General features: G+C 43.0%; 1 protein-coding gene across 1 annotated transcript in view; it reads left to right on the plus strand.

Annotated features, from left to right (window-relative positions):
- LOC118402116 (pappalysin-2-like) overlaps positions 1-23,389 on the plus strand; it is an 89,154-nt gene that overhangs the window by 37,209 nt on the left and 28,556 nt on the right. Inside the window, exons 9-15 of the mRNA XM_035800031.2 lie at positions 17,000-17,128; positions 17,714-17,799; positions 19,724-19,920; positions 20,052-20,171; positions 20,504-20,639; positions 21,010-21,184; positions 21,566-21,737. Of these exons, the coding sequence (XP_035655924.2) occupies positions 17,000-17,128; positions 17,714-17,799; positions 19,724-19,920; positions 20,052-20,171; positions 20,504-20,639; positions 21,010-21,184; positions 21,566-21,737 (1,015 nt within the window). The remainder of the gene's footprint in view (positions 1-16,999; positions 17,129-17,713; positions 17,800-19,723; positions 19,921-20,051; positions 20,172-20,503; positions 20,640-21,009; positions 21,185-21,565; positions 21,738-23,389) is intronic.

Here is a 23,389-nt window from a genome sequence, read left to right on the forward strand (position 1 = left end):
CTACCCCATAATGTCAAAGTGGAATTATGCTGATTTTATTTTTTATAAATTAATATAAAATGAAAGGCTGAAATGTCTTTGTTTTGGCAAGCCTAAATACGTTCAGGATTAAACTATTGCTTAACAAGTCACATAATTTGCATGGACTCACTCTGTGTGCAAGAATAGTGTTTAACACGATTCTTTAAATGACTACCTCATCTCAGTACCCCACACATACAATTTTTTTGTAAGGTCCCTCAGTCGAGCAGTGAATTTCAAACACAGAATCAACCACAAAGACCAGGGAAGTTTTCTAATGCCTCACAAAGAAGATCACTTATTGGTAGATGGGTAAAAAAAAGTGTTCATTGAATATCCCTTTAAGCATGTTAAAGTTATTAATTACACTTTGGATGGTGTATCAATACATCCAGTTGCTACAAACTCCTTACTAACTCAGTGGCTAGAGAGGAACAAAACCGCTCCGGGATTTCAACATGAGGCCAATGGTGACTTTAAAACAGTTACACAGTTGAATGGCTGTGATAGGAGAAAACTGAGGATGGATCAACAACATTGTAGTTACTCCACAATACTAACCTAAATGACAGTGAAAAGAAGGAAGCCTGTACAGAATAAAATATATTCCAAAACATGCATCCTGTTTGGCACTAAAGTAATACAACTTTTGTCCTTAATACAAAGTCTTATGTTTGGGGCAAATCCAACACAACACATCACCGAGTACCACTCTTCAAAGTTCAACCATGGTGGTGGCTGCATCATGTTATGGGCATGCTTGTCATTGGCAAGGACTAGGGAGTTTTTTAGGATAAAAATAAACAGAATAGAGCTAAACGCAGGAAAAATCCTAGAGGAAAACCTGGTTGAGTCTGCTTTCCAACAGACTCTGGGAGACAAATGCACCATTCAGCAGGAAAATAACCTAAAACACAAGGCCAAATATACAATGGAGTTACTTACCAAGACGACATTGAATGTTCCTGAGCTGCCTAGTTATGTTTTGACTTAAATAGTAGTTTAAGCACACTGTGTTTGTCTATTGTTGTGACCAATTTATGTAGAAATACAGGTCATTCCAAATGGTTCACATACTTTTTCTTGCATTTGTATGTTCCAAGCGCAATGCACAACAACAGAGTATCACAACCGTAATGATCATTCATTCACAATTATACAGTTTTGTCCAATACAGTAATACAAATATAATTATAAACTGTGTACCCAATAAAATGTGAGTGCAGTAAATTATCTCAGTTCAGTTCCTACCACGATGCACCAGTCAAATGTCCCTCTATAGAGATGAGGTAACGATAGTGATTGTAGAAGCTGTAGATGATGACCCTCTGTAGGTGGTGAAGTAGTTTCAAGTTTCATTAGTCGTATGGGATACGCATGCAAAACATCGTCCAACGAAATACAAAATTAAATAGTAAAAAAAAAGAAGACAAACAAGCAGTAAATGGCAGTAGTATAGATTAAACATTGGAGCATAGGTATAATACAAAAAGGTACAATTTATAGTACAATATTTACATGTGTATTGGGGAAGGAGGGGATGCTTGTGTGGAGAATCAGAGCAGGTGGTCAGTCCAGTTCAAGTGTTCAGTAGTCTGATGGCGTGTAGACAAAAACAGTTTCTGAGCCTGTTGGTATCAGACCTCATGCTCCAGTACCGTCTGCCCGACAGTAAGGGAGAGAACAGCTTGTGGCTGGGGTGTGTCGGGACCATGATGATGCTGCGTACATTCCTCAGACACCATTTCGAGTAGATGTCCTGGATGGGTGGGAACATGGTCCCAGTGATGTATTGGGCCATCTTCATCACCCGCTGGAGGGCCTTGCGGTCATGGACGGAGATATTCCCATACCAGGCTAAGATGAAACCAGTCAGGACACTCTCGGTGGTGCAGTGGTAGTATTTGGAGAGGACTCGGGGCAGCATGCCAAATTTCTTCAGCCGCCTTAGGAAGTGGAGATGAGGTTGCGTTTTCTTGACAAGAGTGGTGGTGGTTTTGGTCCATGACAAATCCTTGGTGATGTGGATGCTGGGGAACTTCCTGAAGTCAGCTATCAACTCCTTTGTTTTTCTGACTTTGAGGGAGAGGTTGTTTTCATGACACCCCAATTCCATTTCACTTACCTCCTCCCTATAGCCTGACTCGTCTTTGTTGGTTATCAGGCCTACAACCATGGTGTCCTCAGCAAACTTGAAAATGGAGTTGGTGTTGTGCAAAGCCACGCAGTCGTGGGTGAACAGGGAGTACGATAGAGTACAGAGGACACACCCCTGGGGGGGCCCTGTGTTAAAACTAGGGGGCAGTATTTTTCAGTCTGGATGAAAAGCGGGCCCAAACTAAACTGCCTGTTACTCAGGCCCAGATGCTAGGATGTGCATATAATGGTAGATTTGGATAGAAAACACTCTAAAGATTCTAAAACTATTAGAAACTAAAATTATGTCTGTGAGTATAACAGAACTTATATGGCAGGCAAAAACCAGAGGACAAACCACCCAGAAATTATTTTTTTTCAGCCCACTACTGTTTCCAATGTCTGTCATGTTTAATATGAAGGGATAACCTCACAGATTGCAGTTCCTAGGGATTCCACTAGATGTCAACAGTCTTTAGAAAGAGTTTCAGGCTTGTTTTTTGAAAAATGAGCTAGAATTTGTAGTGGCTCCCAATTTGGCTGTAGTGTTTTCATGCATGTGGTGTTTTCATGTGTTTTCTTTGTTGTTTATCTCCGGTAAAGATAATAACGATTCTCCGTCTTAAATGTTATCATTTATTTACATATTAGGATACCTGAGGTTTGATTATAAACGTTGTTAGACTTGTTTGGAGAAGTTTAGTGGTAACGTTTGGGATTCATTTGTATGCATTTTGAAGGAGGGAAACCGGTGGATTATTGAATAAAGCGTGCCAGCTAAACGGAGGTTTTGGGGATATAAAGAACAATATATCGAACAAAAGGACCATTTGTGATGTAGCTGGGATCTTTTGGACTGCCAACAGAAGACGATCTTCAAAGGTAAGACATTTCTTTTATCGGTATTTCTGACTTTCGTGGCGCACCTGCCTGGTTGAAAACAGCTTTTGTGTGCGGGGCACTGTCCTCAGATAATCACATGGTGGGCTTTCGCCGTAAAGCCTTTTTTAGAAATCTGACACAGCAGCTGGATTAGCAAGAAGTTAAGCTTTTTTTCTGGTGTATTTTCATGAATGTCAAATATGACTATTTCTGTCATTTAAATTTCGCACTATGGAATTTCACCGGATGTTGTCGAGGTGGGTCGTTGTCGAGCAGAAATGCCTGCGCCAGAAAGGTTTTAAGAGTCCGTGTGGAGGAGGTGTTGTTGACAATCCTCACAGCCTGTGTCAGGAAGTCCAGGATCCAGTTGCAGGCGGTGGTGTCCAGACCCAGGGCTTTGAGCTTGGTGTTGAGGTTGGAGGGAGCAATAGTGTTGAACTGTAGTCAATGGACAGCATTCCCACATAGGTCCAGATGTATTGTAGCCGTGTGAATAGGGATGAAAATGGAAGCTTCCGTGGATCTGTGGGCCATGACCAGCCACTCAAAGCACTTCATGATGACCGGGGTGGGCGCGACGGGGTGATAGTCATTTAGCCATGACACCTTGTTTTTCATGGCCACTGGGACGATGGTGGTATCTTTCAAGCAAGTGGGGACGACCTGAAAATGTCCAAGAAGGCGCTCACCAGCTGGTCAGCACACACTGTGAGGTCGCAGGGATGCCATATGGGCCAGCGGCTTTGTGTGTATTCACTCATTTTCACCCGTTTTCCTCACGTTAGCCTCGGAGAGTGAAAACACCTGGTCGTCCAGAGCAGTGAGAGTCTATCTGGATGGCTTGGTATTGTCTGCCTCGAAGCGAGCATAGAATGTGTTAAGCTCATCTGGGAGGCTTCGGTGGGCACCGCACAGCTGGATTTTCCTTTTTTAGTCTGTGATATTCTGTAGTCCTTGCCACATGCGACGTAAGTCTGAGTTGTCAAACATCAATTCAAGTTTAAGTCTGTATTGTCTTATTGCGTCCCTAATGGATTTACGGAGCTCGTACAAGCTTGCATTGTACGCATCGTGCACCACTGAGTCATCGGGGTACGTTCTGCTGACATTGAATGCTGCAGTATGGGCTCTCAGTATTGTTCATCCAGGGTTTTTGGTTGGGGTATGTCTGGATTGTTATTGTGGGTGCAACCTCATCAACAAATTTCCTAATGAAGCCTGTGACTGACGATGTACATTCTTGAATGTTGATGGATGAGTCCTGAGTGGATGAATCTTTGGACATAACAGTATTTTCTAAACAATCCAGCAGCATTGAGTCTGCCTCCTCTGTCCAGCGCCACACTATTCTCTTTGTTGTTGGCTCCCTCTTGAGTTGCTGCTTGTAAGTGGGGAGTAGGAACAGAGAAAATCTATTGGTCGAAGTGGGGGCGGGGAAGTCTTTGTACTCATCTTCGATGTTTGTGTATACGTGGTTAAGCACGGCGGATCTTCTTGTGGGGAAGGATACACTGCTGGTGATATTTTGGGAAAATATGTTTGACTTGGTTAAAGTCACGTTCGACAATAAAGAATTCCTCTGGGTGAGAGGATTATTGCTGGCTAATGATCTTTTACAGTTCGTTGAGTGCTACATTGATGTTTGCTTGTGGTGGTATGTACACAGTAGATGTCAACCGATTCATCGGAATGGCCGATTAATTAGGGCCGATTTCAAGTTTTCGTAACAATCGGTAATCAGCATTTTTGGGCACCGATCATGGCCGATTACATTGCACTCCACGAGGATACTGCGTAGCAGGCTAACTACCTGTTATGCGAGTGCAGCAAGGTGCCAAGGTAAGGTGCTAGCTAGCATTAAATGTATCTTATAAAAAACAATAAATCTTAACATAATCACTAGTTAACTACACATGGTTGATGATATTACTAGTTTATCTAGCTTGTCCTGCGTTGCATATAATCGATGCGGTGCCTGTTAATTTATCATTGAATCACAGCCTACTTCGCCAAACGGGTGATTTAGCAAGCGCATTCGTGAAAAAAGCACTGTCGTTGCAACAATGTGTACCTAACCATAAACATCAATGCCTTTCTTAAAATCAATACATAAGTATATATTTTTAAACCTGCATATTTAATTAATATTGCCTGCTAACATGAATTTCTTTTAACTAGGGAAATTGTGTCACTTCTCTTGCGTTCTATGCAACAGAGTCAGGGTATATGCAGCAGTTTGGGCTGCCTGACCCGTTGCGAACTGGGAAGACTATTTCTTCCTAACAAAGACAGCCAACTTCGCCAAAAGGGGGATGATTTAACAAAAGCGCATTTGCGAAAAAAGCATAATCGTTGCACGAATGTACCTAACCATAAACATCAATGCCTTTCTTAAAATCAATACACAGAAGTATATATTTTTAAACCTGCATATTTAGTTAAAATAAATTCATGTTAGCAGGCAATATTAAACGAGGGAAATTATGTCACTTCTCCTGCGTTCATTGCACGCAGAGTCAGGGTATATGCAACAGTTGGGCCATCTGGCTCGTTGCGAACTAATTTGCCAGAATTTTACGTAATTATGACATAACATTGAAGGTTGTGCAATGTAACAGGAATATTTAGACTTATGGATGCCACCCGTTAGATAAAATATGGAATGGTTCCGTATTTCACTGAAAGAAAAAACGTTTATTTTCTAAATTATAGTTTCCGGATTTGACCATATTAATGACCTAAGGCTCGTATTTCTGTGTGTTATTATGTTATAATTAAGTCTATGATTTGATATTTGATAGAGCAGTCTGACTGAGCAGTGGTAGGCAGCAGCAGGCTCGTAAGCATTCATTCAAACAGCACTTTCGTGCGTTTGCCAGCAGCTCTTCACAATGCTTCAAGCATTGCGCTGTTTATGACTTCAAGCCTATCAAGAGATTAAGCTGGTGTAACCGATGTGAAATGGCTAGTTAGCGGGATGCACGCTAATAGCATTTCAAATGTCACTCGTTCTGAGACTTGGAGTAGTTGTTCCCCTTGCTCTACAAGGGCAGCGGCTTTTGTGGAGCGATGGGTAACGATGCTTCGAGGGTGGCTGCTGTCGATCTGTTCCTGGTTCGAGCCCAGGTAGGGGCGAGGAGAGGGACGGAAGCTATACTGTTACACTGGCAATACTAAAGTGCCTGTAAGAACATCCAATAGTCAAAGATATATGAAATACAAATGGTATAGAGAGAAATAGTCCTATAAATACTATAATAACCTCAACCTACATTTACATTACATTTAAGTCATTTAGCAGACGCTCTTATCCAGAGCGACTTACAAATTGGTGCATTCACCTTATGACATCCAGTGGAACAGCCACTTTACAATAGTGCATCTAAATCTTTTAAGGGGGGGGGGGTGAGAAGGATTACTTTATCCTATCCTAGGTATTCCTTAAAGAGGTGGGGTTTCAGGTGTCTCCGGAAGGTGGTGATTGACTCCGCTGTCCTGGCGTCGTGGGGGAGTTTGTTCCACCATTGGGGGGCCAGAGCAGCGAACAGTTTTGACTGGGCTGAGCGGGAACTGTACTTCCTCAGTGGTAGGGAGGCGAGCAGGCCAGAGTTGGATGAACGCAGTGCCCTTGTTTGGGTGTAGGGCCTGATCAGAGCCTGGAGGTACTGAGGTGCCGTTCCCCTCACAGCTCCGTAGGCAAGCACCATGGTCTTGTAGCGGATGCGAGCTTGGTCCTTCTGTAGCTCAGTTGGTAGAGCATGGCGCTTGTAACGCCAGGGTAGTGGGTTCGATTCCCGGGACCACCCATACATAGAATGTATGCACACATGACTGTAAGTCGCTTTGGATAAAAGCGTCTGCTAAATGGCATATATTATATATTATTCAACTGGAAGCCAGTGGAGAGAGCGGAGGAGCGGGGTGACGTGAGAGAACTTGGGAAGGTTGAACACCAGACGGGCTGCGGCGTTCTGGATGAGTTGTAGGGGTTTAATGGCACAGGCAGGGAGCCCAGCCAACAGCGAGTTGCAGTAATCCAGACGGGAGATGACCCTAAAACGTCTTACCTCGGAATATTGAAGACTCATGTTAAAAGGAACCACCAGCTTTCATATGTTCTCATGTTCTGAGCAAGGAACTTAAACGTTAGCTTTTTTACATGGCACATATTGCAGTTTTACTTTCTTCTCCAACACATTGTTTTTGCAATATTTAAACCAAATTGAACATGTTTCATTATTTATTTGAGGCTAAATTGATTTGATTGATGTATTAAGTTAAAATAAAAGTGTTCATTCAGTATTTTTGTAATTGTCATTATTACAAATAAGGGGATTTTAATGATCTCACGCCCATTGTAAATTATAGGGCAACAGCCCAAATCCATTCTGTTCTCTAATGTGAGAGTCTGGAATGTCTGTGTGCCTTAGGAAGAGTTTACAGCTGAAAAAACTCCAGAACATCAAATGAATGGACTTTGGGACAATATATTTCATCAGCCAAAATGGTGGTAACAATGATGGATATAATATGAAAATTAAAGTATTTTTTATGATATTATTAAAAGTTCAATTAGGATGTTGTCACGAAAACATTGTATCTTGAAGAGTTTTCATAAGAGTTTTCATAATGTTCAGTTGAAGTCGGAAGTTTACATACACCTTAGCCAAATACATTTAAACTCAGTTTTTCACAGTTTTTCCCAAAGAGACAGGAGACTTCCTGAGCGATTGGAGTATGATGAAATTGGGAAACCCCTGACAGTCATGTGACCCTGTCTCTTTGGGATCTTCTGACTTCAATTTTGGGATCTTCTGACTTCAGCTGAGAGTCAGGGTCACATGACTGTCATTCCACATTCTATATCTTCAGCTTCCATCTGTACTTCAGACTCACCATCATTAGCATGGTTATCTCCTGTACTGATGGGCTCATTCATAGGCGGTCCTCAGCAATTCCATCTTGCTGACTGTAGGATGGGTGATCCAACAGCTGAGGAACACGGCCCGGGACATTCAAATATTCAGCAGCCGATGTGCATAGGACCCTTCTTGAATAGTATTGCACTGCTTGGGCTCTGTCTTCAAGCCTTCCATTATATTTTCTTACCATAGTGTCAGGGCGCTGAGGCACTGGTCTCTTCTCGACTATTCTGTTATTTTTCCTCACTATGGTTTCATAGAAGGGGCCTCTTCTGATTACTTCTGTGTCAGGTCCTGTGTAGATGATTTCTTCATAATCACTGGTACCAAAGGACTCCTCATCATCGTCAGATCTGGACATGACTCCTCTTGTGTACCTGCCAGTTCTCTCTGGATCTCAACTTTCTCTTCACAGGTAAGCCTCTTTCAGGTTTGGCCATCTCTACTACTGGTAAGAATTCACTGGGGAGGAGGAGGTCTCTGTGTAGAGTGCGCAAGGGCCCTTGGCCTTTCTTCTATGTGATGACATAAACCAGACCATCAGCAATCCTCTTCACTACCATACAAATGGTACAATCCCATCTATCTGCAATCTTGTGTTTTCCTCTGATGTTAAAGTTCCACAGCAATACTCGATCACTGGGGAGAAGTTCTGCTGCTCTGACCTTAGCATTGAACCTTGACTTGTTCTTTTCTCCCATCTTCTGAGCACTCTCTGCGGCTAATGCATAGCTCACTCTCAGTCGCTGGCGGAGGTTCTTGCCATACTCAGAGTGGGTTCTGGCACCATCTCCATGCGGCTGAAGTCCAAGACAAGATTGATTGGAAGGGTTGGCTGCCTGCCGAACATCAACTCGTAAGGTGAGTAGCCGGTAGTGTCTTTTCTCGTAAAATTGTATGGGTGGACAAGCGGCTTCTCAAAGTCTATCCAATGGTACTTGTCTTTATCTTCCAAAGTTCCAAGCGTAGTCAGCAGAGTCCTATTGAACCTTTCGACAGGGTTCCCACAAGGATTTTAAGGGGGGTTCTCATCGTCTCTGCTCCAATCAGTGAACACAATTCTTTGATCGCTTCCTTGATCGCTAGGCAGCTAGGAAAACCATAACGGACTATGATGTTCTCCCAGCAAGAACAGCAACTGAAAACTTTGTAAAGTGGTCTGTGATTACTAAGACATGTATTGTGTCTCTGTTGTCTGGTTCAATAAAAAGGTAATCCATACAGACTAACTCGAGGGGATAGTTTGTCAGAATGTTCATCATGGAGGCAGCTCTCTCAGGATGAGCTTTTCTTCGAAAGCATCTTTCACATGTGACACTTCTCATTGACCACTTGGGCCATTCTCGGCCAATAGAACCTGCCACGTACAAAGTTAAGAGCACGATCAAACCCAAGACGGGCTACCTCATTGTGAACTCCCTTTATAGCTCTGGCTCTGTACTTCTGAGGTAAGATAACTAATATTTCACATTTATCCTATCCAGACACCTTCTGAATAGCATTCCATCTTTGAGCTCTAGCCTATTCCACTCTCTAAGAAACAACTTGACTTCTGGTGACTCTAAGGTTGTTTGCTTGAAGGTGGGCTTTGTGCTCCCTTCAATGAAGTGAATGATTTGTTGGATGGATAGATCCTCTCTTTGGGATTTGTACCAGTCATCCGCGGAAGCGTGTCTCGTCCAAGACAGGCATAAGAGGCCGGGATAGCAGTGACATCCAGCTCTAAGGACTCAGCCAGAGCGGTGGGGTTCTTGAAAACATCCAGTTTCCTTCAGTGTCTTTGATACAAGAATGTGAATGTATCCTCTGAAATCATCCTGTGTTCTTCATTCATTCATTTTAATCCTTTCTTTTTCTTCTAGGAAAGTGTCATCTTCCTGGGAGGGGTCTTGCAGTCATCTAGACAGACCCCCTGTGTCCTGATTTGTGTTTCCAACCCTGTACTTTATGGTCGAACCTATATGTTGACAGAGCTGTTAGCTAGTGATGCCCTGCTGCAACAGGTTTTGCTGTGGTCAACACATAAGTAAGGGGATTATTTTCAGTTAGAACTGTGAACTCGATACCCTAAAGGTAATAATGAAATGTCTTGCATATAGCCTACTTTAATACTAAGTTCTCAAGCTTTGAGTTGGGTAGTTTTGTTCACTTTTAGATAGCCCTCTACTGGTGTAGGTTACATGTCTGAGTTTTCCTTACTGTTCTTGATATAAAGCAGCACCAAGTCATTCACAACTAGCATCTGTATGGAAGAAATAAGGGATGCTAGGATTGGCAAAGGCCAGGATTTGGGCCAACTTGTTTATGAGGGCTCTGAAGGTGGTTTAACACTCCACTGTCCATTCATTTCCAAAGGGCTGGCTGGGGTTTACATGTCTGGACTTTGGGTTTCTTGTAGCTCTTTTCTCTCCACGTAGGTGCAACATACCCAGTGATGAGACAGTTCAACGGCTTGGCTATCTTCGATTAACCCTCAACGAATCATCTATAATATCCAGCGATGCATAAGAAACCCCTCAGTTCTTTTCTGTTAGAGGGACGGGGCCAATCCTTTAAAGCTGAGATTTTGTCTGGACCAGTGTGGACTCCTTCAGCATTCAGAGGACTGGAAGAAATCACATTTGTCAGGGGATAGCTTCAAGCCATAGTCCTTGAGCTGGTTCAATACCTTCATCAGTCTGCTCTTGTGCTCCTCCAATGTCTGAGAAGAATATTCGATCATCCAAGAACACAAGTACTTAGTTCAGGTGTAGATTTCAACACACTTCTCCATCAAACGTTGGAGTGTACCAAGTGCATTTGTGACACCCTGTGGCACACTATTGGACTCCCAAGTGCCCAGCAGGCATGTACATGAAAGCTGTCTTGTGCTTATACTCTTCAGCAACTTTTACTTCATAATAGCCTGACTTGAGGTCCATGGCAGATAACTATTTTTCACCATTAAGGGCGGAGAAGGTGTCTTCAAGTTGGGGAGGGCGTAAACTCCTTGATAGTGTGCAAGTAAATAATCCCATAATCCACACAATCTGATATTGCGATTCTTCTTTTTCACTATCACTATTGGAGAAGCAAATGGACTCTCTGATTCTCTAATGATCCTCGCATCTAACAGTTCTCTCAATTGCTGTTTCACCGCTGCTCTGTCACAGGGATGAATGGGCCTGGGTCTCTCTTTGAATGTGTTCTAATCCTGGATTTTATATGATGTTGGACTGCAGAAGTACGTCCATGGGCAGATCAACTGTGAATACCTCTGGTATGGTATTCAATTTGTCTGCAATGCGCTTCTTCCACTCTTCTGGGACAGGGGAATCTTCAAGGTCAAATGACAGCCTTTCACTTGGTGGCTTTATGTTCAAAGATCAATGCACAACAACAGAGTTTTATTTTTATTTCACCTTTATTTGACCAGGTACAAGTTCTCATTTACAATTGTGACCTGGCCAAGATAAAGCAAAGCAGTGTGACAAAAACAACAACAGAGTTACACATAAACAAACGTACAGTCAATAACACAATATAAAAAATATATGTACAGGCATTAAATAGGCCATAGAGGCGAAATAATTACAATTTAGCATTAACACTGGAGTGACAGATGTGCAGATGATGATGTGCAAGTAGAGCTACTGGGGTGCAAATGAGCAAGATAAATATCAGTATGGGGATGAGGTAGTTGGGTGTGCTATTTACAGATAAGCTGATGCTTAAAGTTAGAGAGGGAGTTATAAGTCTCAAACTTCAGTGATTTTTGCAATTTGTTCCAGTCATTGGCAGCAGAGAACTGGAAGGAAAGGCGGCCAAAGGAGGTGTTGGCTTTGGGGATGACCAGTCAAATATACCTGCTGGAGCGTGTGCTACGGGTGGGTGTTGCTATGGTGACCAGTGAGCTGAGACAAGTCGGGGCTTTAACTAGCAAAGACTTATAGATGGCCTGGAGCCAATGGGTTTGGCGACGAATATGTAGCGAGGGCCAGCCAATGAGAGCATACAGGTCGCATGGTGGGTAGTATATGGGGCTTTGGTGACAAAACGGATGGCAGTGTGATAGACTACATCCAGTTTTCTGAGTAGAGAGTTGGAGGCTATTTTGTATTTTGCTATTTTTGTCAAGGATCGGTAGGATTGTCAGTTTTACAAGGATATGTTTGGCAGCATGAGTGAAGGAGTCTTTGTTGCGAAATAGGAAGCAGAGATTTAATTTTGTATTAATGTGAATCTGGAAGGAGAGTTTACAGTCTAACCAGACATCTAGGTATTTGTAGTTGTCCACATATTCTAAGTCAGAACCGTCCAGAGCAGTTATGGTGGTCAGTTGGGCAGGTGCGGGCAGCAATCGTTTAGTTTGCTAAGCATTTCGTTTATCAAGCATTTAGAAGCAGTTGGAGGCCACAGCAAGAGTGTTGTATGGCATTGAAGCTTGTTTGGAAGTTAGTTAACACAGTGTCCAAAGAAGGACCAGATGTATACAGAATGGTGTCGTCTGCGTAGAGGTGGATCAGAGAATCACCTGCAGCAAAAGTGACATCATTGATATATACAGAGAAAAGAGTCGGCTCGAGAATAGACCCCTGTGGCACCCCCATAAAGACTGCTAGAGGTCCGGACAACAGGCCCTCCGATTTGACACACTGAATTCTATCTGAGAAGTAGTTGGTGAACCAAGCGAGGCAGGCATTTGAGAAACCAAGGATACTGAGTCTGTCGATAAGAATGGTGTGATTAACAGAGTCGAAAGCCTTGCCCAGGTCGATGAGGACGGCTGAACAGTACTGTCTTTTATTGATGGCGCTTATGATATTGTTTAGGACCTTGAGCGTGGCTGAGGAGCACCCATGACCAATCGGAAACCAGATTGTACAGTGAAGAAGATACGGTGGGATTCGAAATGGTTGGTGATCTGTTTGTTAACTTGGCTTTCGAAGATTTTATAAAGGCAGGGCAGCATGGATATAGGTCTGTAACAGTTTGGGTCTAGAGTGTCGACCCCGTTGAAGAGGGGGATGACCGTGGCAGCTTTCCAATCTTGGGAATCTCATACGAAAGAGAGGTTGAACAGGCTAGTAATAGGGGTTGCAACATTTTTTTGGTGGATAATTTTAGAAAGAGATGGTCCAGATTGTCTGGCCCAGCTGATTTGTAGGGATCCAGATTTTGCAGCTCTTTCAGAACATAAGCTGTCTGGATTTGGGTGAAGGAGAAGTGGGGGGGGGAGTGGCTTGGGCAAGTTGCAGCAGGGGGTGCAGATCTGTTGGCCCGGGGTAGGGGTAGCCAGGTGGAAAGCATGGCCAGCCGTAGAAAAATGTATATTGAAATTATCGATTATCATATATTTATTGGTGGTGACGGTGTTTCCTAGCCTCAGTGCAGTGGGCAGCTGGGATGAGGTGCTCTTATTCTCCATGGACTTTACAGTGTCCCAAAACATTTTGGAATTAGTGCTACAGGATGCAAATTTCTGTTTGAAAAAGTTAGCCTTAGCTTTCCTAACTGACTGTGTATATTGGTTCCTGACTTCCCTGAAAAGTTGCATATTGCGGGGGCTATTCGATGCTAATACAGAACGCTACAGGATGTTTTTGTGCTGGTCAAGAGCAGTCAAGTCTGGGGTGAACCAAGAGCTATATCTGTTCATAGTTCTACATTTTTTGAATGGGGCCTGCTGTCACGTTCTGACCTTAGTTCCTTTGTTTTGTCTTTGTTTTAGTATGGTCAGGGCGTGAGTTGGGTTGGGCAGTCCTATGTTCTGTGTTTGGCCTGGTATGGTTCTCAATCAGACGCAGCTGTCAATCGTTGTCCCTGATTGAGAACCATACTTAGTTAGCCTGGTTTCACCTTTGAGGTGTGGGTGATTATTTTCTGTTATGTGTATGTCACCTTTCAGAACTGTTTCATTTCGTTTCTCTTTTGTTATTTTGTTTAGTGTTGTCGGTTGAATAAATATATGATGAACACTTACCACGCTGCGCATTGGTCCGATCTCTCCTACTCCTCCTCAGAGGAGAAAGACGAGTGTTACACCTTCTTATTTAAGATGGTGAGGAAAGCACTTTTAAAGAGCAACCAGGCATCCTCTACTGATGGGATGAGGTCAATATCCTTTGCTGTGAGATTGAGGGCATCTATCTTAGATTGTAGGACGGCCGGGGTGTTAAGCATATCCCAGTTTAGGTCACCTAACAGTACGAACTCTGAAGATAAATAGGGGGCAATCAATCCACATATGGTGTCCAGAGCACAGCTCGGGGCTGAGGGGGGTCTATAACAAGCGGCAACAGTGAGAGACTTGTTTCTGGAAAGGTGGATTTTTAGAAGTAAAAGTTTGAATTGTTTGAGCACAGACCTGGATAGTATGACAGAATGCTGCAGGCTATCTCCGCGGTAGATTGCACCTCGGACACCTTTGGTAGTTCTATTTTGTCGGAAAATATAGTTGGGGATGGAAATTTCAGGATTTGAAAAGCCAGGATTCAGCCAGGATTCAGACATGGCTAGGACATCCGGGTTGGCAGAGTGTGCTAATGCAGTGAATAAAACAAACTTAGGGATGAGGCTTCTAATGTTAACATGCATGAAACCAAGGCTTTTACGGTTACAGAAGTCAACAAATGAGAGCACCTGGGGAATGGGAATGGTGCTGAGGGTTGCAAGGCCTGGGTTAACCTCTACATCACCAGAGGAACAGAGGAGGAGTAGGATAAGGGTATGGCTAAAGGCTATAAGAACTGGTCGTCTAGTGTGTTCGGAACAGAAAGTAAAAGGAGCAGATTTCTGGGCGTGGAAGAATAGATTCAAGGCATAATGTACAGACAAGGGTATGGTAGGATGTGAGTACAGTGGAGGTAAACCTAGGCATTGAGTGATGATGAGAGAGGTTTTGACTCTCGAGGCACCAGTAAAGCCAGGTGAGGTCACCGCTTGTGTGGGGGTTGGAACAAAAGGGCTATCTAAGGCATATTGGGCAGGGCTGGGGGCTCGACAGTGAAATAAGACAATCACTAACCAAACAATAGCAATAGACAAGGCATATTGACATTAGGGAGAGGCATGTGTAGCCGAGTGATCATAGGGTCCAATGAGTAGCAATAGATGAGTCAGGGAGCCGATTCAGTAGTCGCTACTACGCTAGGCGAGCTGGAGACACGGCGATTCAGACAGCTAGCTGGCCGGGGCTAGCAGATGGGCCACCAGCGACGTCGCAACGGAAGAGCCTGTTGAAACCACCTCGGACGATTACGTCGGCAGACCAGTCGTGATGGATCGGCGGGGCTCCGTGTCTGCAGTAAAGGGTCCAGGCCAATTGGCAAAAGAGGTATTGTAGCCCAAGAATTAGCTGGTGGGAGATGGGCCTAGCTTGAGGCTAGCTCAAGGCTAACTGGTGCTTGCTTCGGGACAAGGATGTTAGCCAGGAGTAGCCGCTCGGATTGCAGCTAGCTCGCTGCGATGATCCGGTATAAAGGTTCAGAGCTTGCGGTAGGAATCCGGAGATGTGGTATCATAACTGCCATTCATTCACAACAATACAGTTTTGTCCAAAACAGTAAAATAAATTATAATCAACTGTGTACCAAATAAAAATAAAATGTGAGCGCACTCACTTATTATCATTGTCTCTCTTTAGAGTTGAGGCAACGATTATGATTGTAGAATCTGTAGATGATGACCCTCTGTAAATGACAAAGTAGCTTGTAGAAGATGGCAGGTGGCGTTGGTGCTGTCAAATCAAACGGGTGGTACGAAACCCAGTCTGCACAGAACTTACAGAATAATCAATTATTCAGTCTCTTACTTTTATCAACAACAAAGTTTCAGTAACTGTTCTGTAATAATAACTATTTTTAAATGTAGAGGTCTTAAAAGGATTTACAGATCATGTTGCAAAAACCCACGTTCTTCTCCACTGCGGCAAGGCAACTACACTCGGGTGCCATTACTGTTCAACCATTCTCATACAAAGAAGTGCACATGTAGCGATAGCAAACGCACATTGCAAAACGTTCTAAAATCTAAATGACCATCACTCTCAAAAGCATAATCAATCAATAAAATTGATTTATAAAGCCCTTTTTTTTTTTTACATCAGCCGATGTCACAAAGTGCTATACAGAAACACAGTCAAAAAACCCAAACAGCAAGCAATGCAGATGTAGAAGCACGCATACATGCTTATGTCAATATTCGGACTGATTTTAGATTGTAAACATCATGTGCACTTTAGTTATTCATCAAAACAGGCATAGAATTCAGCTAGCATAAAGCTATATCACCAGGATTCTCTTTTCATTAACATCAAAGGAAAAAACATCCAAATTCCCCTCTGGTTCAGCAAACTCTGATTATCTAAGCACTAAATATTCAGTATACTCAACAACTTTTCTTTCCAGTAAGTTCTCTAAGTTATCAAATTCAATATTTCTAGGTTTCTTTCTGTTTCACAGTTCGTGGGCGATCTTGCCAAAAGGCAACAGGGAAAAGAGAGAAAAAAAAAGACATTCAGACTGTAGGGGTTACCAACAAACTCCCAACCCATAGAATTAGTGTAAAGAAGTTAGGAACTGTCTTGTTTTGTGAAAACGTTAGGAAATGTCTAAAATAGCATGGGATACACTTACTTCACCCATATTATATTTTATTTTGCTGCAAAAAAGTAGTGTGTAGTTCCAGTAGTTAGCTACACCGCTACAAGGCAAAAAAAGTAATGAGCTACTGAAAACAAATTTAGTTCAATTACTAGTTGAACTACATGTATAGTTCACTACTCCCCAACACTGACAATAACAATCTGTTTCTTATTGTGTATTGTGTATGTGCACTGTGCAGTGTCCATCTAACCTTGTTGTTCAACATGGTTGTTGTTAGATAGTACTCTTTAGTTTTTGGTAATTTTGTATGTCTCTATGCAACAATTCAACCTGGAAATAACCCAAAATGTAAATTATATCTGTATTAGTAAAGGAATACGTTTCCATGAGACAAGCATGTCATTTGAACAATGTTTACACTTGAATATTGAATGGTTTGATGTGTTCCTACAGCGACATTGTAAAGGACAAGGAATACCAGTACAGAGTTCAGGTGGAAGCAGACGGTCTCCTCAGTGAGCTCTCCCCACCTCTCCTCTACACCCATGGAGCTGCCTACTGCGGAGATGGACTACTCCAGGGGTCAGTCAGTTTACACAGTATTCACATCACAGGCATGTCAGCTTTTCTCTCATCCAATGTAGACAACACCAACAGTAGAATGACAATGTACCTAATGTATTCAATTCATACTATTAATTGATACATGGTAAACAAGTCAACCACTTTGTACAGACAGTTTCAAATACACAGGACATGATGTAATATAAAATCCCGTAGAAGATCATGAGCACTAACCTCAAACTTGAGACAGGGATAGGGATAGACAGGTTAATTAAATTAGCAAGTGTGCACGTCAAGTGGTACCTTAATTGGGGAGGATGGGCTCATTGTAATTGCTGGAACGGAATCAATGGAATGGTATCAAACACAGGTTTCCATGAGTTTGATACCTTTGAATTCACTTCATCCCAGCCATTATTATGAGCCATCCTCCTCTCACAAGCCTCTTGTGATACTCACATAGGTCATACCTGTACATATTGGTCTCATACATATTGGTCTCTCTAGGTGGAGAATTTAGTGAAATCAAAGGATGTTTGTGTGTTGTAATGAAAGTGTATGGCCTATAGAGACAACTGATCCTTGCTGTCTCTATCTCTGTAGGAGAGAAGACTGTGATGATGGCAATCTGTTGGATGGTGATGGCTGCTCTAAGAAGTGCCACATGGAGTCAGGCTTCAATTGCAATGGTGAGTGAAGAACAGACAAGACTGCTCTCCTAATCCTTGTCTCAGTCTACAATCTGTGGACTGACCACAACAGAAGCCCAACTAGACCAAAACGGTAATTGCAAGCAGAAGTTTAAATTCAAATTCAGTCAAAATGCCTTTATAAAGTTGAACACTAGTGTAAGTCAAGACAGGTCACAACGTAACACTTAAGTAAAGAGTCAAATCTCATCACACACATTAGCTCCATGCACTGATTTCATATCACAAAACTAATTTGTAGTCAGTCTGTGCTTAACCATCCCAATTTACCCAAACTACATATTATGCATATAATAATCGAATAGAATTCGAAATGAATCCATATGAACTCAAAGACTCAAACAACAGAGATGTGAATTATGAAGTGTATTTTTATTTCCCGAGGTAAGTTTACTACTGAGGCTAGCTTGTTTTGATTTCCACAACACAACAACACTGTCAAGCTGACACACTGCCTTTTCTCTGGTTTTCATTCAGAGACTTGGCAAGGTTAAAGTAGACATTGCACACACAGTAACAACAGCTAATGTCAACCTCACATTTGTGGTGTTCTTGTGTCGCCTATAAATGCATCTACCATGCTGGGGAATGCTTTTGTCCTCTTCCTTTATGATCATGCTCTTAGTTAAAGCAATGTGTTTTCTTATTATAAAATGTGACATTTGGCTCACAATACAGATCATAAGGAAGTAGGCCTAATGGTTACTGAGTAACTCAAATATGTTCACATGTTCTATTCTCACATACTGTATATGTGTATGTCTCAAATGGCACATTATTCCGTTACAGTGCACTACTTTTGACTAGAGCTTCATGAGTAATTACTTTATTAATCTCATTTTGGGAAATTGTTTTATAACCTCAAGCATCATCAATGATTTACAAGGACATGACAAGAATGAATGACATACACATAACATGCATAGTAGGTCGTACATTATAAAGGGAATAGGGTGGCATTTGGCACAGAATTTTGTGAATCTATTACTCAGCTAGGACGTCAACAGATCCTCAACTTGGTCAAGATTGAAAAAAGAAAGCAGCTCCATGAAGGTTCAGAGATGCCGTGACTGGGAGTGTTACATTTTCTTCGGGAACAAACACGACCAGAAGGAAAAAAAAACTTTGGCAAAAACAGATTGGAAATTGCAACACTTATAAAACAGAATAATTTCACCATTCAAGATAGCGTCTCACTCTCACTCAGTCATACACACATTTGCTTCCATGCTTGGGTATTCTGATGCTTGACAACTCTTACAACACCAGAGTGGATCATGAAGTCAATGTATCTGTAGCATGAACATCAACTCGTATTTTCCTGAGAGTGATATTGCTGTGACGAACAACGGAAGTAAAAACACATACTGTATATTATGGTCAGCGCACAATTGGCCAAACAACCTGCTATAATGTGGTTTGATTTCATATTGTCTAGACTTTACTTTTGAGACATAGTTCCTTGGATTAATTATGCCAATTCAATACCTTGTCAGTGACTGAACTCTCTCTTACCCATGCAGCTGTCTGTAACTAACAGACAGGGCCAAGTCCAGCCTCTGATGTTATGCACATCAAGCCCACTCATTATGAATATTTTGTGTATTACATGATGTTTTGCTTTTTTATTCTCTCTGTTTGAACCTTTGTCAGACATCTTTGTTTATTAAAGCACAGATTTCCAGTTAGGTAATGTTTTCTTACGACACCATCTACTTATTGTTATAAAATGCAATCCCCCCCACCAGATTGGATTAGTTCCAAATGGCACCCTATTCCTTATATAGTGCGCTACTTTGGACTTGAGCCCTATGGGCCCTTGTCAAAAGTAGTGCCGTGTAAATGTGTCGTTTGGGACACAACCTTGTTCACCACATACCTTTCCCTCCATTGGTTCCCCTAGATGAACCCAGCCTGTGCTACGTGTTTGAGGGTGATGGTGTGTGTGAGGTGTTTGAGAGGGGTTCCAGCGTACAGGACTGTGGTTACTTCACACCTCATGGGTACAGTGACCAGTGGGCTTCAACCGCAGCAGCTTCCTATCAGGATCAAAGCAGCTGCCCTGCCCTGGGAGCCACCGGAGAGCCCTCACTTAGCAAGGTAGCAGTGCTTTACCTCTGCCCTGTCCTTCACCTCCTGGATACTATTGTTATTTTTCTGTAAATGTGACTATATTGAGTATTGTTATGGAGGTTTTAAATAATTACTGCATAATTCCCCTTTTATTAAAGCTATGCAAGCCCCAGTACCTGGAGATGAATGAGAAGCCGTCACTTGACATATGGTTTCCATGCACGGCCCAGTCATACACTCAGACCCACTATGGCGAGGAAGACACAGTATGGCTAAAGGTACTCCAGTCCACTAGTTCTCCACAGAGGATGCATGTGGCACCCTATCCCCTTTCCAGTGCACTACTTTTGACCATAGCCCAGACACTATTTGACCGTCTCCAAGGTAATATTCCAACAGTCCTTTGTTATGTTCCAGGGCACATCCTTGTACTTTCTCCCAATTTGTCATGCCATGTTTGTCACAGTTTCTGTTGTTTCTGTTGTCATATTTTCCCGGTATCATTACCATGCAATCTAATTACCATTGAAGTGGGGAACATTCAGGAACGGATTATTATTAAGTTGAACTCAGTGGGTTGTTGTCATAAAACCTCTAATTGTTGTCCCAGGTGGGATTTGCGCAACCTGGAGTCGCCACATCTGTCATCATCTATCTGGCCTCAGACGGAGCCTGGCCTGGAGAGCAGTGCAGGAAATCAGTCTTCATCCAACTGTGTGATACTGGTGGCAGAAACCACTCCTTGGGTATGAACTTGAACTACCGACCCTGTTCGTCTTGACAGACAAAAGAGCTGACTGACTGTTTGAATAAACATTTTTCAAGCCAAGATGTCTTCACACATATGTAGCGATAGGGTTATGACTAGGGACAAGTTATGATGGCTGGTTATAATGATGGCCATGTGATATTTAAAGTGTAGTGAGTTCATGTCTTATTCCTTATTCATGTCTTATTCCTGTCTGGGGCTCCATCTCTCTTCGCAATTCCTCGCCTCCTTCTCAACTGTAGTTGAGGATAAGGTCCCTCCCCTTGGATTTTCTTGTTCAATATATTTTGAGAAGATGGAGGAATTGAGGAAAGATTCTTTGAAAAAGGGCCTGTGTCTGTCCTTAGGTTCCTTTGAGCTGTCGTGCCAGCAGAATCCCTTGGTGGTGAACGTGACACACAACCTGAGTCAACCCTTCTTCCTGACTACCGCTGTCATCCTCAACTTCTCCTCGCCCTTCGTTGCCGTGACGGGAGTCGCTCTGCGCACATCATGTCACTTCAGCGCCTTTGCCCTCACTAGGTGCGCTGAGGGTGGGGTCTCCGAGGACTTCTACATGCACACACATGTGCACATATGTACATGTACAGACACACAACCAGTCATTCAGGCATACACACAGACATACACAATAAGTAACATAGCCATGTGCACACACACACACACACACACACACACACACACACACACACACACACACACACACACACACACACACACACACACACACACACACACACACACACACACACACACACACACACACACACACAAAGAGTGTGATATGTGTTACCATATCTGTTGAAGATTGAAATAATCAACCAAATTCTAAGAACATTGCTAAACTCATACACTTCTCTGTGTTTCTCCTCTCCCTCCGTGTGTGTGATAATGGTGGCCCAGCTGTTCACGACGGCCCTGCCAGACGGACACATGCAGTCCTCCTCAGCTGGAGCATGCCTCTGTCACCTGCAGCACCGGGACAGAGAGGACTGAGTCCTCTCACTGCACTGTCCACTGTCATCAAGGTTTTACCCTCACTGTGCTCAGTGGCAAGGGCCATCCACCCTTTCAGGTAAGGACAACACTAGGATTAGACTAGGGCTTTACCCCATTAGGTAAACACTACACAACACAACTCTAGGATTAGACTAGGGTCTTACCCCATCAAGTAAGCACAACACTAGGATTAGACTAGGGTTTTACACCATCAGGTAAGCACAACACTAGGATTAGACTAGGGTTTTACACCATCAGGTAAGCACAACACTAAGAGAAGACTAGTGTTTTACACCATCAGGTAAGCACAACACTAGGATTAGACTAGGGTCTTACACCATCAGGTAAGCACAACACTAGGATTAGACCCGGCTTTACCCCATCAGGTAAGCACAACACTAGGATTAGACTAGGGTTTTACACCATCAGGTAAGCACAACACTAGGATTAGACTAGGGCTTTACCCCATTAGGTAAACACTACACAACACAACTCTAGGATTAGACTAGGGTCTTACCCCATCAGGTAAGCACAACACTAGGATTAGACTAGTGTTTTACACCATCAGGTAAGCACAACACCAGGATTAGACACGGGTTTTACACCATCAGGTAAATACAACACTAGGATTAGACTAGGGTCTTAGCCCATCAGCTAAGCACAACACTAGGATTAGACTAGGGTCTTACACCATCAGGTAAGCACAACACTAGGATTAGACCCGGCTTTACCCCATCAGGTAAGCACAACACTAGGATTAGACTAGGGTCTTACACCATCAGGTAAGCACAACACTAGGATTAGACTAGGTTCTTACACCATCAGGTAAGCACAACACTAGGATTAGACTCGGGTCTTACCCCATCAGGTAAGCACAACACTAGGATTAGACTAGGGTCTTACCCCATCAGGTAAGCACAACACTACGTTGACAACCCTAGAAGCTCTCTCTATTTAAGCAATTCAGAGCATTATAGAAATCATATATAAAGTATACACTGCTCAAAAAAATAAAGGGAACACTTTAACAACACAATGTAACTCCAAGTCAATCACACTTCTGTGAAATCAAACTGTCCACTTAGGAAGCAACACTGATTTACAATACATTTCACATGCTATTGTGCGAATGGAAGACAGGTGGAAATTATAGGCAATTAGCAAGTCACCCCCAATAAAGGAGTGGTTCTGCAGGTGGGGACCACAGACTTCCCAGTTCCTATGCTTCCTGTCTGATGTTTTGGTCACTTTTGAATGCTGGCAGTGCTTTCACTCTAGTGGTAGCATGAGACAGAGTCTACAACCCACACAAGTGGCTCAGGTAGTGCAGCTCATTCAGGATGGCACATCAATGCAAGCTGTGGAAAGAAGGTTTGCTGTGTCTGTCAGCGTAGTGTCCAGAGCATGGATGCACTACCAGGAGACAGGCCAGTACATCAGGAGACGTGGAGGAGGCTGTAGGAGGGCAACAACCCAGCAGCACGACCGCTACCTCCGCCTTTGTGCAAGGAGGAGCACTGCCAGAGCCCTGCAAAATTACCTCCAGCAGGCCACAAATGTGCATGTGTCTGCTCAAACGGTCAGAAACTCCATGAGGGTGGTATGAGGGCCCGACATCCACAGGTGGGGGTTGTGCTTACAGCCCAACACCGTGCAGGACGTTTGGCATTTGCCAGATAACACCAAGATTGGCAAATTCGCCACTGGCGCCCTGTGCTCTTCACAGAT

The sequence above is a fragment of the Oncorhynchus keta genome, chromosome 23 (genome assembly GCF_023373465.1).
Source record: "Oncorhynchus keta strain PuntledgeMale-10-30-2019 chromosome 23, Oket_V2, whole genome shotgun sequence".
In the NCBI taxonomy this organism is placed as follows: domain Eukaryota; kingdom Metazoa; phylum Chordata; class Actinopteri; order Salmoniformes; family Salmonidae; genus Oncorhynchus; species Oncorhynchus keta.